The 19,477-nt window shown below is 39.8% G+C and overlaps 1 protein-coding gene across 2 annotated transcripts; it reads right to left on the bottom strand.

Annotated features, from left to right (window-relative positions):
- Positions 1-114: 114 nt before the first annotated feature.
- si:ch211-286o17.1 (hematopoietic progenitor cell antigen CD34) lies at positions 115-19,447 on the bottom strand. Of its 2 annotated transcripts, none has more exons than XM_035945793.2 (8): positions 19,230-19,447; positions 8,745-8,846; positions 7,877-8,073; positions 6,041-6,136; positions 4,288-4,408; positions 3,965-4,017; positions 2,914-3,063; positions 115-1,590 (listed from the first exon to the last, which is right to left on the bottom strand). In XM_035945793.2, the coding sequence occupies exons 1-8, from the start codon at positions 19,312-19,314 to the stop codon at positions 1,396-1,398; spliced, it is 999 nt and encodes a 332-aa protein (XP_035801686.1). In that variant the 5' UTR covers positions 19,315-19,447; the 3' UTR covers positions 115-1,395. The 2 variants fall into 2 exon arrangements, with proteins under 2 accessions (XP_035801686.1, XP_023120716.1); XM_023264948.3 differs by having other exon boundaries at positions 7,877-8,127; positions 19,230-19,446.
- Between the last annotated feature and the right edge of the window lie 30 nt (positions 19,448-19,477).

Genomic DNA, 19,477 nt, shown 5'->3' on the forward strand with positions numbered 1-19,477 from the left:
AAATATTTGGAAAAAGTAGTATTTTACTAGAGCAACTGTTTGATTTCTAATGTATTAAATGTTTCTGTACATGAATTAAGTAAGCACAGCACAAGTAAGCTGAAGACAACCTGGTTAACAAGATAGTCACAGTTTATGAATCGGGTACAGGTACGACTAACAGAAAGCAAGCTTATTTACACTTGAAGTACATTATGAAAGCTGCCAGATGTTTAAAAGAGAAGCAAGACGTGTACCACTGATGTAAAAAAACCAAAATGTTTTATATCAACAAGGACATAACGGCAGTCTTGGGAATGCTGAACCTGCTGTGTGATATGAAGGAATTTCATGGCAGAGTTGTTTTTCTTGCTTGTTTGTTTTTTTTGATATACCATTCCATAAGACAGTGGTAAAAGTTGGAAAATTTGCAATTGTTAAAAGAAAAACAACAAACAAAAAAACCTGTACAAAATATTTTTAAAAAACAACAGAAAAATAGAAATGTTCTTTGCAACCCGATCCAATCAAACATCGAACAGAGGTGTAGTTGTTCAGTAGGCTAGAATTGAAAGCATTGAGGCAACTACATAGTTTTCAGCTGACACATTATAAAATGCTTGGTAGTTTCATTCCTTAGTTAAACCCGAGACACTGCTTGTTTCTTTCATTTCACTATCTTGTAAGTGAATTCTTTGTCAGCAGATCTTCTGGTTTCTGTGAAGAGTGCCAGCAATGATACCAAGCAAATATGGCAGTTTCTTTTAGTAATTACAGTTTGACAGTTATGCATGTGAAAAAGTAACCAACTTCCAATAAATTCAAACTTGATGCATCTCTTTCATTCACTTTATGCAAATGCAGAGGCATACAAACAAAAAAAAGAAAGCAATGAATGTCAGTCCTTTTTATAACAGTACAAAAGCTAGTCAACATTCAACTGCCTAGCTTCATTAGCTTCATTGGCTTCATTGCCCCACAGTTGTGGATAGAAATAACAGAGCATTCTCTGATTCTTCTTCAGGGATCAACTGAAACATATTTGGCATTATTTGATGATTCTACAAAGATTGTTACAACTTGACTGATGTTGGAACAGCTAACAAATCCCTGTCAGCCGGTCTCAGTCCCAAACAGCGTATATAGGCTCCACTTGACACCAGCAAAAGGTAAGTGTTCCCAAACTTTTCACATTACAGGCACTGTCATCATTGTCATCATATTGTCAGCATGGGCTTCATTGTTGTCATCATCTGCAGAGCAGCAGGGGGAGGATGGGAGGAGGGAAGGAGGATGCATGTGACAGATTCATCTTGGATTCATCTTAGTGTTTTTGACACTGTGGAAGCAGAGAGGGGGAGAATGGGTAGTGGATGCTTGGTAGAACAGGAGCTTGGAGGTCGAGGGTGTCATGATTCACATCTCCGTGTCAGCCACTGGGGTCTGAGTGACAGAGTGTCCATTAGTGGTGGGGGTAGGGGTGGGGGTGGTCCCATTTTCTGGTGGAGACTCTCCATTGACGGTGGGCTTGTCAAGGGGCTCCTGGGGTAGAGGTGCCACAGACACCAGGGTATTTGCCTGGTTCTCCTCATCCACCTGGAAAGACTCGGCCTAAGGAGAGCACAGAGCCAAGATTTTAGTTTAGAGCTCATATTGGATTGGGAGAGGTTTAACACAGACTAGATAGGTTTTTCATGTTTAAATACGACTGGCCAGCTAGCAAGAAAGTGCGTAATTGAAAATGAATTTGTTTTGGTGGGTGTTGTTTAAAAAATAAACAAATGCATTCTTTGTTAATGAGGTTTACGGGCTGCAGCTGTGTGTGCACTCAGTAGGATGTTGGTAATTTTACTGTCGGAACTTTAACAATATGCAGGCACACTTGTTGGTTTACTGTGCTTCTAGTAGAAAAAACAGTTTGAACTCTTTGGTTGTGAAAGTGAGCAAAGTTTGGTGAGGTTGCCTCGTCTGTCAGCAAGGACTTTCTAGATGATATTCGATGAACACGACTAACTGTATTTAAATACAAATAAAATACTCCACACCATCTCATGGGTGTGTCAGCATATGTAAATGCTTTAAAAAATGATGTCATGAACTTTCATCAAAAAACTAAAACCATGTGTGGCTTCTTGGCAAAGGGGTTCAAGTAGAAACAGCATAAAGGACCTAATGCTGCTTTAAGTTATTAGACATACGAGGCAGGCATCTCCTCCCTTGAGTAGGGGATTGACTGCAGGATAACCATACATCTGACCACAAATCCATGTGTAGGTTTTTTTCCTTTTTTCTTTTAGCTCAAATAAACAGTCACTGTGTACAATTTCCTCAGTGAACTGGATCTGGAGGGGCCACAATACCTCATGTTAGGGCAGTACAAGTGTTTGCCAGGTCTTTTCCAGATGAACTGTGTATTAACGTAGCCAGGGTCTTGGTCAGTATACACTACCGTTCAAAAGTTTGGGGTCACCCAGGCAATTTCATGTTTTCCATGAAAACTCTCACTTTTATTCATGTGCTAACATAATTGCACAAGGGTTTTCTAATCATCAATTAGCCTTTCAACTCCATTAGCTAACACAATGTAGCATTAGAACACAAGAGTGATGGTTGCTGGATATGGGCCTCTGTACTCCGATATCCCATGATAAATCAGTTGTTTCCAGCTAGAATAGTCATTTACCACATTAACAATGTCTAGACTGTATTTCTGATTAATGTTGTCTTCATTGAAAAAATTACTTTTCTTTCAGAAATAAGGACATTTGTAAGTGACCCCAAACCTTTGAACGGTAGTGTATGTTTGTCTAATATCTCACTTAAGGAATGCCCTTAAAAAGAAACTTGTATGCTTTGCTGCTTCCTCAAGTTTTTACAACCACAGATTTTTAGTTTTTTTTAGCCTAAACGTAGTGATATCTCTAACTGACTCACCAGTCTGACTCCTTTGGAGTTCTTGCGATGCGTCTTGAAGTAATAACCAGCTACCAGCAGTGCAGCCAGCAACAGGCCAGTCAGCAGCAGGGAAACCAGCACCAACTTAGAGTTCCTGCCCCAGCGAGGAACGGCCTCCTCCACGTCAGTCTGATGACAAAAATGAGAACAAAATCAAGTTTTTGTGTGCTGTAAACCAAGTCAAATTTATGATATTTCTGAACTGACTGAAAAGGACCTCCATGAAGAAATGATGCATTGTGTTTTGAGTTTGTGAATGTTGTGTAGTTGTTTTGCCGACACAAGAAGACCTTCACTCTCCAGTCACTGTGGTCTCATATAATGTAACTGAAAGCAGGAGGGAAAAGCAACCCCACCCAAATATCGTTTGTTTACGGAAATGTACCTACAGTATTGGTAGTATATCAGTATGCTTCAAGGCAGAGTCAAAACCAAAAAGATGCCAGTAAGCAGACTATAGACAGAATAATGAAGAGTGAATGTGTCTCAAAACTGATAAATAGCTAATAAGGTCACTCAGCATATGGTGGAATAGGGAGGGAAATGTAGGGGATGTTGAACACAAACAGACAGCTGGGTGTGACAGGCACACCCATAACCCGATATTGTTCCCTAGGTATTAGAAAAAATGTTTTGCAGCTGACAAGTGGTTTGTTTGTGGGCTTTTTGTTTGTCACACTGACAGTCAGCCTGGCAGCTTGAAGCCTTTGAAAAAATCTGCAAACTCTGGGAGTGTTTTTCTTCTCCCCAGTGTATTTTCCCATCAAACTTGATTGTGAGTCAACCAGAAAATTTAGCTGGCTGAGTCAGTGCAACTTATAGGATGTCTGTTTTACAGACTCTTCATGGTTCATTGTGCGATTTCCAATGTTGGCTCAACATGGGCAGTTTGGAGAGTGGCAGTCATGCACCTAATCATGACTCCACTGTATCCAACTGAACTCAAGATATTCTGAAAAGCATGATTATAAGGACAAAATAGATATAGATGTGTGAATCTTTATGCAATATATCTGAAATGGCATTTTACCTTATCTTTAATGTTGTCATTGTTGAACTTGTTGGCCATGCCTGCAACATCATCTGCAAATATATAAAAAAAAGTTTGTTTTAATTACTACAAGGTGCTACAGCGGTGAAAAAGATCATCCAGCATAAAGTCGCAGTTTTTAAAGTTTGCAACAATAGAAATGATATTAATGTGGGTTTAACAGGAACTAAAAATAAAATTAAAAAGCAATCTAAAAAGAAGGCTGCTCATCAGAGGCTGAAACACTGGATATAACCTACAGGCATATGGGGTGTAGCACTGAGCACTTTTATCATATTAATTACCACTAAAATGCTACTGACCTTCAACATACTTCCCAGACACAAGGATTTCATCTGAGTCGTCTTCTTGGTAGATCTCAAGTTTACAGTCTTCACCACACAACTCCTGCAGAACACTTACAATCTTCACTTTTGTGTCTTCCTGCAAAGAGACCATATATATATGTGTGTATAGTTTAATTAAAGTCCAAATTGCTTCAGTATTGCCTTCAACCTTCCTCTCCTCTAATCCCTTCACCTTCAGTCGCTTCATCTTTCTTTTTCTGAAACCAATCAGGGTTATCTCAGCCCTCCCTGCTACCTTTTCCTTCATGTCATCTGATCCAAACATCAGAAACTACCACACTCTAGGAGCCCTTGATCCCAGTTCAAGACTGTACAGATGGCATTCTTACAAGACTGTGTATTTATGGGCAGGACACAGTGCCAGAAGTTTGTCAGATATCTGGATTGTGATTACATTTCGATGCCACAGCACCAAAATAGTTTCGCATAAACTAGGTGAGCATTTCCATCACATAGCTTGAAATGAGGCATCTCCAATCCAAACCTGATTTATTGGTGCAGAAATAATGTGTGTGTGTGTGTGTATATATATATATATGTGTGTGTGTGTGTGTGTGTGTGGGTGTGTGTGTGTGTGTGTGTGTGTGTGTGTGTGTGTGTGTGTGTGTGTGTGTGTGTGCGTGCGTATATATGTGGGTAGTATATTAAGAATTCCACATACCATTACTGAAATAATTTCCTATTTAAATAACAGAGGGACCAGTGCCTCTGGACTGTTTTAGTCTTTGCTCTTGAGCAAAGCTGATTCCCTGATATGAAGCAGGGTTCATTTCAGGTCTCAGTTTAGTCCTTTATAAACCTATGTGAATATCAATTACACCGCCAAACTTTGATCATTTTACACAGGCATTTGTAGCTGTTAAATTTACAAAATGCCTCTCAGATAAAACAAAATAACGTTCCTTAGAAAAGATAAAGGAAAGATGATGTATTTAGTTGATGTCATTGTGTGCAAGAACCTGTGCTGTGTTTGGGTTACAGCTGTTTGTACATTGTTTAAATGATACATCTACTCCTCAGGATTTATGAGAGCTGTGGCGACCTGCAATCTTGTGGGTCTCAGACCTCCACATAGAAGCTTCTGTAGACCTCAAAGATGTTACCCTGAGACACTGGAGAGTTTATATTTCTAAAAACACACACACACACACACACACACACACACACACACACACGCTGATGCTGCTGCTTCAGGCCTTTATACATTATACATTCTACAGCAGCTTTGAGCCCACCCATTGTGCTCCCCTCACACTGCAATTCATACTCTGGGTTACATGCAACAGAAATCTCTTTGACTTTCCTTCCCACCTAAGAAGTAGACACCGATAAGGATGGATGGACACAGTTTTTCTCTGGCTTCATTAATTTGCTGCCCTCATTTAAGTTAGTGTAGCTTAAATTAGGAGAATTTCTTGCTGAGTTCATGCTTAAGAAGCTGATAGGACACTGGGAATGTTGAGCAAACCAAGTAATTGACTGTTTTACTTTCTAGCGGTTGTTTTGTGAATGTGTGGAAATATTTTCAACTCCTGTTAGATGATATGGTCCTTTTTAAGATTCTTTGATTTCATGTCTGCTGCATCATATCTGCAATATCACTTTAGAGCATCTTTCTCTATGTTTCGCCTTAAAAACATTTTTATTCTAAATTACATGTCAGCATATATATAAGAAGCAGACAGAAGGTGATATTCTCATAACTTACGCAATTGGATGTTGCCTTGAGTTTCAGATTGACAGCATTTTTGTCCTGGACAGCCTCTTTGGTCACACAGATGACATCATCCTGCGCTGGCACTGGCTGAGAAGAGAAACCAAAACACCTTAATTTACCTGGGACATCCCCTTCTGACCATTCTCCTGACTGCTGTATGGCATAAGCCAACCTGTGCAGAATTACTAGGTTTGTGGCCACAGCCTTCAATGTGATAAAGTACAGGATTTATGCAGTTCAGCAGACTTTTTACGCTGAATACCTGAGTTGCATCTTCTATTAAGGACATGTTCCTTCATTTTATGCATTTATTCTATTTAAAACTATTTACAGCAAGCTAAGGCAAAACAAAGCATGTTTTGTAGTCATATAGCACATCTCAAAAACAAGACATTTCAAAGTGCTTTGCATAAAGCATAAAAGGCATCAAGAAAGGATGCCTTTTACAGGAAACACAAGCCAATATAAAGGACACATAAATAGGATTTAAAGGGGTAATCTAAAGCTGAAATAGTATAAATCGGATTAAATGGGATATTAAAAGTTATAGTGCAATGCAAGGTATGAATACATTGTTGCAAGTTTAACTTAATGTAATGTGAGGTGGAACTGATCTTTAAGTTGAGATTTATTCCAGATATGTGGAGCCTGAAAACTAAATGCTGTTTCTCCAGTAATAAGATGGCTTGAGGTGTCTTCTTGGTTCTTAATGAAGCAGCAGATTTGTAATGCATGTTGGTCCTAAAAGATTCAATGCTTTTTGAACCAGTAATAGAATTTTGAAGACAGGAAGCCAATGTAAAAAGCCCTTAACTGAAGTGATGTGGTCCACTGAAATGGCCTTAGTCAGGACTCTAGCACCAGTGTCCTGAATCTGTCAGACTGACTTTTGTTCATGTTACCATTGAACAAAAAAGGCCTACGAATGGAGCCTTGAGGAACTCCACATGTTATTTCTGTATGCTCAGATGTGTATTTACTTACACAAAGTACTCTCTGCCCTTCAAATACCATTCTAACCAGTTTAGCAGTGTACCAGAGAGTCCCACCCAGTACTTCAGTCTGTCTAATAATAAGTTGTGGTCAACTATGTCAAATGGCACACTGGAATCTAATAATAACAATACTGAGACTTTGCCACTGTCTGTTTTCAAGTAGATGTCATGCAGTGTCAGTGCTGTGGTGTGGTTTTAAACCTGTCTTCAAAACATTAAAAAGTGGCCTTTCAAAGATTTTACTATGATTGACTTTCCATCATTTATTGGTTTTCCTGCGAGGAAATCCAAATGTGTACCCACAGCACAGCATATTTTGATTATTAATGAATTTGCTTGACACTCTCAGAATAACAAAAGAAAAACAGAGTCTCACTAGCAATGGAATTGAAATCAATAATTCACAACCCACAAATTTATATCCAGCTTTGTCTGTGAGCATAACATTTGCAAACAAATGTGAAGATGTAAAGTAAATGAGAATTGTATATTGGCAGTTCTCAGTGCAATGCAGCCTTATTTTCCTATGCAAAAACCACTAATGGTCATTATTTGCAAATAGGGTCATGTCTCACTGTTATTGGAAAATCTGATACACAAATAAATGTGTCTCAATATTCAGTACTACTACTGGTATTAAATTGATCATATTAATATATAGATATTGATGATAATCATCTGTTTTATTGGTGACATTTTCTTGTTACTGTTAAGTAACATGTTTCTCTCCACAGATATCACAATGCACCCTACAGTTAGCATATTTCAAAACAACATCCGCATATTTATCGTGCTTCATAACAGACTGAGTAAAATGACAGCCCTTTGTTACCTGTGGTTTGTCGGCAGGACCATCGCCTCTAGAAGGAATCATTGCTGGGGTCTTTGGTTCCATGATTTCAGGTTTTTCCTTTTGTATGTTAATGTCAGTTCCCTCATCAGTTGCTCCCGCTGGAGCTGCAGGCCCGGCATCCTCATTGTTTCCTGCTGCCTCTGTAGCTGTGGCTGCTGTAGTCTGTTCAGTAGGCTCTAGAGATTCCATAGTAGGGAAAACCAAGATCTGAACTTGTGGGCCCTCTGTCTCTGAAACAGCAATTCAGCTTAGATGGTTAGTTTGTTAGATACTAGGAGAAGAAAGTCAGATACTTTGCCAAAAATTTATGCATTTTGAAGTTTGGTTTTACAGTTTTTTGGGAAATCATCTGAGGTTACTAATAGTTCATTCTGAAAAGAAATGATGTTATTTCATCAACAACAACTGTGTAGCCTCAGGCCTTCACTGCACTTTAACTGGAGATATACTGTGGTACATATGCGAATAGGATTTACCTTATCAGGCTTTCGCAACACAGTAGTAGATATTTTTTTTCCTCATTTAGAATTTTGTCTTCTTTTAAATGTTGATTTTACATCTTATGTTGTTGTTCACACATGAATTCCTGTGGTTAGCATGTGATGTTTTTTTGGAAGAGTCATGGCTGGACATTAATTCTATTAGTTGTAGTTCATTCACTTAGTGCAAGTACTTTTAAAAGCACCCATACAGATATTTGTTGGCATTTTTATTGACTTATTTTTCCCTAAATCAGGAGGGAAATAGTGCTTCTTTCTCCCATCAGTGAGCCCATTGTTCACATGGGTTAATCAATTTGTGAAGTAAACCTCGAACAATATTTTTTTTGCGAGTCACTGTTTCTTACCTGGAGCTTCAGTCGTCACTGGAATCATGTCACCTCGTATATATGCGTCTACAGGTGGCACTGTGGCTGCAGCAACTTCATCTTCCTGTGCCATGACTCCTGCTGTAAAATCAGAATACATCACCGTAAAGGTCGTAATTCACATAGATGTGTTGACATATAGTAAAATCAGTAAGGAATCTCTGTCACACTTCATACAAGAAACTCACATTTACCAAAGTGGACAATCTCTGATCGCGTTATTTCCTTTCAACAGAGGAAAAACGTCTATCAGCGAGTTCTACTTTATCTGGATAGAGTGCCGGCAGGCAGCTGTTATAGAGGGAAATTTCCCTATTTTTATTTTCCAACACCAGATTGCCAGGTGTCTCCTGCTGTCTCCTCAGGTGATTGCCAGGTCTGTGGCATTTTGTGGCAGAATGTCTTGTTGTCATTTTGTCATATGTTCTAATAAATATGGGCTCCACAGTGACTTGACGGTTAGCACTTTCGCCTTGCAGCTAGAAGATCCCCAGTTTGCGTCCTGGCCTTCCCGGGATCATTCTGTGCTCTCCCTGTGCGTGCATGGGTTTTCTCTGGGTTCTTCGGCTTGCTCCCACAGTCCAAAAACATGCTGAGGTTAACTGATAATTGTAAATTGTCCGTAGGTGTGAAAGTGAGTGTGATTGTTTTTCTCTATGTGTGGCCCTGCAAAAGACTGGTGACCTGTCCAGGAAGTCCCCTGTCCCCTGCCTTCGCCCTAAGACAGCTGGAATAGACTCCCCCCCATACATTAACGCAATATATTTATGCAGCGAACATAAAAAAGTTGATAATAATAAAGCCATCACTGAAGTTCCAGTGGGAGGTAGTAGCTTTCTGTATTACTTGGATGGTCTGCAGTTTTCAACAGTGTGCTATCTTAATGTCAGTTATCATCTTAATGCATGAACTCTTCCATGAGACCTCCTCATTGTGCTGGCAGTATGACTCCTTTGTGTCCCTAGAGACCTCTGCAGTGATGAAAGATTGGGTAATGGATCTTATTGCAGTAGATAACTGAAGCGCTCAGATCCATGGATCACATCATAAAGTCACTTACTTTGAAATGCAATCTTTCTCACTCTGAGGCTTTACAAAATATTCTGTGGTTACGGAGAGTCACTCTGAGTTAGGCAAAAATAAAATACACAAAATGCATTTCTGAAATATATTAAAGCGAGAGGAAAGATTTTTCCATCAACACTGTTAAACTGCTGAATGCCCTGATTAAATGTACTGCTGAAAGGTGCCAGGTAATGATGTCATTGAAATTTTGGAGTTATATAATAGGTCATCACACCATTGTTCATTTTTAGGGAGCCGTATGACTTTAGGATAAAAATCCTTGATAATTTTTAACATCAACTCAAACACTTGATAGGATGTCTACTGTGAGGTTTCTTTCAGCTGTACATTATATGTAGAAACCTGGATGACTTTTTTTCTGTGCTGATTTATAAAATATGATTTCACACTCTGCAGTCACTAACTGAATGAGCCTGAGGACTTTGTTGCTCTAATTTGTTAAGGTGAAAATGCAAAAGTACGATCCAGAAAGGCAAAGCAGAATACCTGACATTCGTTCCTTTCACCCAGATCTCCTTCTTTCTAACAACAACAGCATTACCTCACTCTTAAAACACTTCCATTATGCCTTGCCTCTGCAGATCTCATTACTTCGACCCTCTCTTGCTATATTGTTCCCTTCCCAGTACCCAGATTAAGTTTGTGATTGATTTCAGGCTTTTAAATGCTGTGTACTACCCCCTGAGCTAAATTTTACTGCCACTCATGCCCTTTTTCGCTTTAAGAATGAATTTAACTGTTTGCACAAATGTGACTGTGACACATTAGTAGAAAATATACTACTACATTTGTGAACATTTAAATATTGTTATGCTATATATTGCATGTGACAGATAAAACTGAGCATATCGTGTGATTTTAAACTGGTTGACTTGACATTTTTGTTAGACGTCTTTTGATCTGTGTATTTCATTTCAGAGTAGTAACTAGTTCTAAACTGGTGTTTTAGGCAGAAAAGTTAGACTACATCCTGTAAATGCATTTTGTCACTGTCATTATCCCACCAAGGACAAGGTGTACGTCTGTCTGTTTGTCTGTTAGTCCATTTTTGAGTAATATTGCTAATGGATTTGGATGAAATTTTCAGGGAAGGTCAGAAATGACACAAAGACCAACTGGTTAGATTTTGGCAGTGATGCAGCTTATAGTCTGGATCCACAGATTTATTAAGGATTTCTGTATCATTGCGAGATAGCGGCACAGCGTCATGTAGCTATGACTATAAATGAACACTACGACAGCTGCCTGCTGGCGATCATATGGTTGTGATCCTACTACAAATCCACCGCTGCAGACTTAACGGGACTTATCTGTCAGAAATGATACAAGGAACAATTGATTAAATTGTGGGGGTGTTTCCGAGTCCCATCAATTCCGGCTGCCTGCTACATATTTAGATCACAAAATTTGGTATCTGTACATAACGTACACATGCATAACACATGCCTGTGCTCAGCGCAAGGTCCTTTTGTTTGTGGGTACATCTATGTTAAATGATCACATTCTATGTTGCCGAGATTTCTGCCATGAATTTCTTCAAGATATCAGTCATTGGAAATGATACAATGACTGAGCAGCCTTGGCGGAGTACTGCACTCTCTGAGTGCTTTTCTTATTAATGATGTTATATCCATGAGTGAAGTGCAAAACACTATTACAATTCTGTTTTGTTGTATTTTTGTATTACCACCACATACTCCTTGCTGTTTGTCAAAAATGTAATCATCCCAAAGGACCTGTGACAAACCAGTGAAGTGTTTCTAAGAATCTTGGCAGAACAGTTCAAACTAAAAAAAATTGGACATTTTGTGCAATTTTCACAAAAAAAAAAGTGACTTAATTGAATTGAGAGCTATTGCGTTTTTAGCTTTGGAACTTAATTCTGCTCTACCTTGTGGATTGTTTTTCCCTTTGTTACATCCTACTGTCTCCTCGGAAGTCATCTCTGTATGTGTCGACCCTGCATGAGGTTTTTGGGTGCGAGGCACATACATTGACACAGTGGTGGCACAGTGACACATGCCCACCGACTTCCTTCAATAAATCATTGTGACAGACAGGTGCCACAAGTACAGAGCAAACGCTGTGTGTGCTGAGCTAGCAGGTGGGGCAGTAATCTCCAAGGAGGTCCTCTGGCATGTTTAGTGTTCGCAACCATCCAATGCAGCTGTCATACTTTATCTCTCCTAGACTTTGTCACTGTTTTAATAGAAAGAGAAAACACATCAGAGCTTCTGGACAGATTTGTAGCTTCTGTCCTTGTGGCAAATCTACAGTAAAGCCGGTCTTCAAGTCTTCAGGTTTCACTATGGAGCAGGAGTGTTGCCAAATTTAGTGTTTCATCTTATTATACTTGGTGTCTCTAATTTCAATTCAGTTCAATTCAATTTTATTTAAATTGTGCGAGTTGCAATTCAGATTGTCTCAAGAGGCTTTACAGAACCCATGTGCCTGAACCCCCAAGGCGACAGTGGCAAGAAAAAACTTCCTTTTAACGGTGAGAAACCTTGAGCAGAACCCAGCTCATATAGGGGCACCCATCTGCCGCTGGCCGGTTTCCTACTAGGAGTTTGTGGGTGTGGATCAGCAACAGTTCAGGGTCCTCCTTCCCTTACGAAATGCGACTTTTAGACCTTTTTCCTAACTTGGAGTCTACAGCTGCCAACCCTCCTCCATGTCTGGGTGGTCTGTCTGTTTATTTTACCGGAAAGGATGAGGCTCAGAATTGGTGAGATGATCAGTCATAAATTTTTTTTTTCATACAGAGGTGACACACAGGAGTGCCAGAGTGCCGAAGCTGAAACATGTTGTTTCAGCTCTGCGATCACCTTCTGTCATTGGGTGAGTTGTATTGGACTGGAAGGTAGAAGTCTGTCCCTGTGTTGTAAAATATAAAGTCTAAAGAGTTACACTGTGGCTGATATGTTTGGGGTTTGGGGCCATCTCTAGGGGCTTGTAGTAGGGATCTTGTGGTGAATGACTGGAAATTAATTTGCACCTCTTTTATAACCATGTCAAAATTGACAGTGTTTTAACACAATGTTTGAGTTTGCTGGATTAAAGGGGCTTTTAAATCCATACTGTACATATCAACTGTGTTTCACTAGACTTGTGCTAATGATGTCATAGCACCTCAAGCTAACTTGTAAAACTGTACTGCCACATTTTCATAAAGCAAAACAAGCTTGTTTAGCTTCAGGCATAATATTGCAAGGTCTCTTTTTCTTCTCTCTCTCTCTTTCGCAACACTGCCAGCACAGCCAGTAAACTCTGACCAGCCATCATTCATTACACACTAACAAACTTTCCCGACAGACCAGAAACCAGATGGATTGAAACCTCTGCATATAATTGCCTCTTATGATCAACATTGACCGAAACAGTAGGATTTGTGTGGCTGTCTTTTATTGTATTGTTTTAACTGCATACCTAAAAGCTTCAAATAGATCTGATTTCAGGTACACACTTAATTTTTGTAAGGCTTTTTACCAAATGACCAAAAATGCCATCTGTTTTGCTAGTATTGTTTTGCTGTTTATAGAGAGAAGAGGGACTGCAATTGGCTGTTTCTGTTATTTAGAGGTTGGATTTTAGCCTTGACCTTAGTGCCGTAATTGATACATCGCTGTCTCCGGTGTTTTCTGCAGCCGTGCTCCCTACGTGAGGTCAGCATGCTTCCTAACAGTGTGACCTCTGAATCCATCACCTCCTCACTTCTCTCTGCTTTTCACACTCCCACTTAACAATGGCTCCAGCTGTAGATTATACTTACTGGCTTTATTGAACAGCTCCTCTAACAAACACATATGGTACATGTGTGATGCTCACAACCATTAAGCCTCGCATCACCACACAGAGTTGTCTTTCATTCCTTCTTTTTGCGTAATGTTTAAAGCAGCCAAGATATCAGTCATCAGTCGTGTGTGTTGCTATCATTGTACAAACATGACGAATTGAACCGAGCTAATCAGCCCAGACTCCATATGTTATTCAGCGTAGGCCCTGACTTCTATGCGTTCTTGAAGATTTTCCCACCAGATTCCTCTGAATGACGGCTGCGGTCTGGATTTGCTCCACCCCGCACCCCCCATCTCTTGGGACTCTGGATGGAGGAATGTGGCAGGCGTTGGAAGAAGACAAGCATTCAGCTCCACACCCTGCTCTCCTCTCCCAACCCTCTGTCTCCTTCACCCTCTCCCAGTCACACACAACTAATCCCAGGCCTCCAACGAGGTCAGATTTAGGCTTCAACCTTCACACCTCGTACTCGTAACCTAAAGCAACATGCCAAGATACGTATTGTAGCAGCTACTTTGTCTTCCACTGACCTAGAAAGCTTTGCCTATCTTCAGTCTCTTAAGATTGCTTCATGGTGTATATGTTGGCTAAACATGCACAAGTTCCACATATAACTCTAACGATAATTTGCACTTCTTGTGCCTCTCACATTAACCTGAAAACGATAGCAGTCGAGTACTTCACAATTAGATTTGTTTCTCTAATGGACAGAGGGTTTTCCATTTAAATTAGTAAAATGCACGCATTCATCTGCAACCACTGCACATGTTCAGTGTGCACCCTCTCCGGTATGTCTGTATAAATGAAGCATGAGCCAGCTGTTGGATGTTTTCAATGAGTAGACACCCCTGTGGCTTTGGCCTCCAGTCCCTGCCTGGCTTCCAGAAAGTCCTGTGCTACATGTTGAGGAGGGACAAAGTCTGAAAATATGGCATTATGTCCCTGGGGGCCCCTGACCTCTCCCTGCTTCTGTTGAAGAAAACCCTGTTCTGTGTAATGGGGGCATGGTGAGGTGATAATGGTCTACACACATTAGTGGACCACCATGTCAAAGTCCCAGTGATTGAGGTTCCACGACCACCCTTTCTGCCACAGGCAACATGGGTTGGTTGCTCTGTTAGGTAGTTTTTGTGCAGGGAACCACAATGCAAATAAAGCTACCAGCTTTGAGGATGACCAAAAGTCATTATCTGCTGGTTTTGAAGCTAAATGGGACATTTCCTAACTGGTCCAAGTGCGTGAGAGTCTGTCAAGCCAAGACAGCTTCTGTAAACTTTTAGAAATATCACTTCCTTTTTTCCATCAGGGTCAGGGTTTATATCCTTGAAATATTCTCTTTGTATCTGTTTTCACATGTGAATAACTCCACAGTGTTAATTGAGCATAGACTGTGGAAAGAAGCAGCAGAGATGTATCCCTTTACACCCACTATTCTGGGACTCACATGTTGGTTGATCGAAGCTGCAATATAAGATCAGTCACAAAAGAATTATCTTTTTAAAGTCATAATTAAGTATGACCTAATAATCGTAATAACTGTAACTTAATAATTGTTATTTGTAAACATAGTTGCACAGTGCATACAATTATTCCACCATTACCAAATAATATTAAATAAAAATTTAATTTATTAGGAAAAAGGCTCATTTTGCTGCCATTATATGAAATTTTTCTTCTGCTGTTGCTGCTGGACCTGCTTCAAATTTGCAAAAATACATCTTTAGAGGCTGTCTGACATCACTCTAGAATCAGCTGAATAGTAATTTGATCCCAGATCACTCCTTTTTCACCCAAACTCTGCTTCCCTCTCTCACCCTAACATGGATCTTTAAAGTATCATAGAAGGACGAGATGAAGGTGTGACTACTCTAGAAGAAACACAATATTACAATTGAGCTTACTTTATTCCAGTGTTGCTCAAGCAGTTAATCTGAAGCTGAGATGTTGAAATTATCTAAATATACTGTCAAAATTATAGAGCTCAACAAAATTTTGTTCATTACCTCTATTTCAACACAGAATTTCACCGTAATGCAAACATCATACCTTCAGAGTTTTGTAATCTCAAAATGAGTGTTTTCAAGATTTAATAACCTGCTGCTCTTCAAGACTTTGAATTTATTGAGAGCATGCTGAGGAATGTGACATCGGAGCGCAGTCCTGTAGAGTTAAACATGCTCTGCAACTCTAGCCTCTTTGAAACAACAGTCTGCTGACCCCACTATCTTGACCCCCCTGCTGTGCACCCATGGTACCGCCTCCCCGGTCATTCCTGTCACAGCGATTAATAGCAGAACCCAGGCCATTCTTCTCTCATGGCAGAAAAGCGACTGGATCTTATGGTTTCAATCAGGCCAGTGATGCAGCATTTGCTTCACCCAATGCTGCCCAGCTGCAGCGCTGGCCCAGCCCAACCCTGGGGCCACTGCAGCTCCTTATCGAGAGCATGATGCCTGTTTCTAGGGACCACAATCAGGAAGCATGACATCTGCTTTCAATTGTGAGCATTATATCACTCCCCCACCCCTCCCCAACTCACACACTCACAATTGCCCGCTAAAGTTTCACTGCCTTGCACATTACCTTGAATGAGCCTGTCTGGTTTGAGTATGTGCAGGTACTATGCAGGACTGTTGAGGATCTTGTTGCAGAATGAGGCATCAATGGCCCAGAGGTTCTACACTTATTCTGTCCACAAAGAATTTCGATACCTGTCAGAAATCTTCTAGCATAATTACTTGCACACACATCCTTGGGTGGTATTGAATAACAGGCATAGTAACCCATGGAGACATTGAACCAGAGTGCACTTGGTTGATGTTTAAAGATTTTCTCTCTGTTCCTGAAACATTGATTACTTGCATTCAAAGATTTTTTTTACCGTATGTGTCTGATATTCAAGGACTTGTTTCTCTTTTCTTTCCATAAGTGTTATTTATCGAGGTGCATACCAGCAACTTCGGGATTGTTTGATAAAGTAACTTGTTTGGCGATACCATGTAAATGCTTATTGTATGCGAACACACTTAAACAAGCAAAGAGGCTGGAAAAAGTTCAAAGGCAAAGCCTCAGAGAGCTGAATGGAAAAGCAGCCTTCTCTTATTAGGAGAGGATGAAAAACACTATTCCAAGCGAATGAGTATCTTGCATATGTTTAAGTGTGTGTGTGTGTGTGTGTGTGTGTGTTTGTGTGTACATCCAGATGTCTACTTGCCACCACTGGCTCACTTGACACTGGGATTTGACTTGGCACATTCTGTGCTTCTTTCTTCATGAGAGGAAGGAGTACTCTGTTGTTGACATTGTTTCTGTGATTCTTTGCTGCATCTGTTACTTAAATGTATGCTACACAAACAATGATTTCCATAATTACATGCTCTGGGGTTGGCAGCGAGGTTGGGCAGGGTTCATTGCTTAACTGGAGAGCCTCCTCAAACCACTGTACAGCGCAGGCAGAGCTGAAACTCTATTATGAAAATTGTTTTTAAGTACAGTTCACAGACATTTAAGTTGAAATTTCCAAAACTACTATTTCAATCATACAAGAGACAACAGAGTAAGTCTAAGTGTCTTTCATTCCCTGTGAAGCGCTTCATCTCATCCCTCTCACTACTTTTGCAAAGAAGTCTCAAAGAACAGTTAATATGGGGTTTCCCTCAATGTTTCTAATCATCATCTGTTCAGTCTTTGCTAGCACAACATCCCTACAGGTTGTCTAGCTAACTGGTACACTCATGCACATCTGTGTGTCTGTTCTGTTTTCATCAGCATAAAGTTGTACAATAAAACCACCTTTCTTATGCTTACATAACTTTGCCCTGTTCCCATCTCTTGGGTTGGCAAGATAATTGAGCAGCAAGGATTTTTTTTAATCAATCTCAAGAGACAGATACTTTATCCTGTAATTGAAATGTGGTCAGTCTTAAATCTCTTCTTTTTCTTTGCTGTTTTCCATCTGTAGAATATGTGCTATATGCTCCATTGTTTTTTATTTTTTTGCCACACATTTTGTCCAGATGCAGTGTGTCACATGTTTTGAGTTGCTTCGAGTTAGCAGAGCACATCAAGAGACAGTTTTTTTTTCTTCATGAGCCAAATAAAAGTTTCTCTGCCTCTGGTTCAAAATCTATATGTTGAAATGAAATCAGCGCAGCTTTATTTTCCAAAGCAGATGTAGCTGCGTCTCACTCCCGATGATCTCATTCCCATAAGCTACATCCCATGAACAAGACAGGAGGTTTGAATTAAGTAAAGCAGTGTGTGATTCATTCACAGCCACAACACAGAGCAGTGAACATGAGAGTATAGCTGTTGATTCTCTGCTCCATTTTTCTGACATCTTGGACTTGGTTTGTGCTACTATTGGATGTTGAACAAACTCATCTGTTTAAAAAAGTATACATATTTTTTCTCCATGTGATCCATGTTTTTAATTTCTTCCTGCCACTGCAGCCAATTTGTAGGGTAAAACTGGAATAGTATCAAATTTAGCTTGATCTATATCTTTAAGATAAAATAAGTACTTAAGCAGTTTTATGACATTTAGAAACACTTATACAGGTTTCATTGCCTTATTTGGTTTTGGTTTAAGCAGTGCTCAGCTGTATCTGTTTTGACTTGGTCTTGACTTGAGCTAAAGGCTACTGATTTTTACATCCCCGAGTAAAGCATTAGACACAAATAACCTAAATTTGAATTTACTATAACCCATTAATTTGTTAAGAATGACCATGTTCAGTGAAGATGTAAAAACTTTTATTGTTTTATTATAGACAATAAATGAGGTCTTCCTTTCCAGAATTTCTTATACTGGTCATTATAAACAGCCAGCCGTGTGAGCCACATGTCGTTTTTATGCATAGTTAAACATCATCAGATATCCTTGATGCCTCGCTGAATCTCTTACTACATCAGCACAGCCACATTTGAAGTGCACATTAACAAACAAACTCCACACCCTTCTTTCAAGCATGCTTCCACTGGCCTCACATTACAACCAGCTAAATATAAATAGACACATTTCTCAGAGTCCTTGAAGATCATGGGAAGCAGGTCAATGAAATAGCAAACATAGCATCAGAGGAAGGTTCACAAATAGTTCAAACTGAATACTAAAGTGTAATGTGAAAATCAATGAGATAATATTAAAATTACAATCGATTAGAAAAATCTGCTAATTCAAAAGTTCAAAACAAAGATTTCTACTTGAACTCATCATTTAAGACTTCGATGTGCCTCCACACAATTGAAAAACAGTCTCTTTAAAATGATCCCTTTGTTAGCCAACATACACACCAAAGTAATATTTTTCTGCCAGCATCTTGGGAAAACACATCTTAATTAACCCCTTTCAAAATGGATAAAGTCTTATGCTCTAGATTTGTTTTCAGTATGGAGATAGTATGTTAGCATTCCAGGGAGTGAAAAGGTTGTAGGGTTAAAACCTGGATTCAACTCAAAGACCATTCAAACAAACACTGCTCCACCCCAGCCCCACCCCTCCCTGGCCCTCCCTGTCCCAGTAGATGGTCATACGATCCATGAGAATTAACCCTCTTTGCTTTTAAGTATTCTACTTACCACTGAAGAGTGAGGCGATGAGAAGCAATGCAAAAGCCAACATTTTGCAGGGCCTGTGTGTGCTCTGTGCAGATGATGCTGCCATTCTCGTCCTGAGCGTGCACACGTCCAATGGGTGTGAGTGAAAAAGAGAGGGAAAGAGAAAAGGGCAAAGCTGGTCGAACCACGGCAGTTTAGAGTTTCCTCTTACCCAGAGCGGGACAGGGTGGATAAAGCACTGCTTGTGTTCTGTCAGTTTTTATATAGCC

Source organism: Amphiprion ocellaris, chromosome 5 (genome assembly GCF_022539595.1).
Source record: "Amphiprion ocellaris isolate individual 3 ecotype Okinawa chromosome 5, ASM2253959v1, whole genome shotgun sequence".
Lineage (NCBI taxonomy): Eukaryota > Metazoa > Chordata > Actinopteri > Pomacentridae > Amphiprion > Amphiprion ocellaris.

Bases quoted from the DNA above. Each gene is read 5' to 3' on its own strand.
- si:ch211-286o17.1 (XM_023264948.3), bottom strand. From the start codon at position 19,314: ATGGCAGCATCATCTGCACAGAGCACACACAGGCCCTGCAAAATGTTG. The intron at 8,847-19,229 runs GTAAGTAGAATA...CTGATTTTACAG, and splicing joins CATCGCCTCACTCTTCAGTG to CAGGAGTCATGGCACAGGAA. The intron at 3,064-3,964 runs GTAAAATGCCAT...TTTTGTCATCAG, and splicing joins ATGACAACATTAAAGATAAG to ACTGACGTGGAGGAGGCCGT.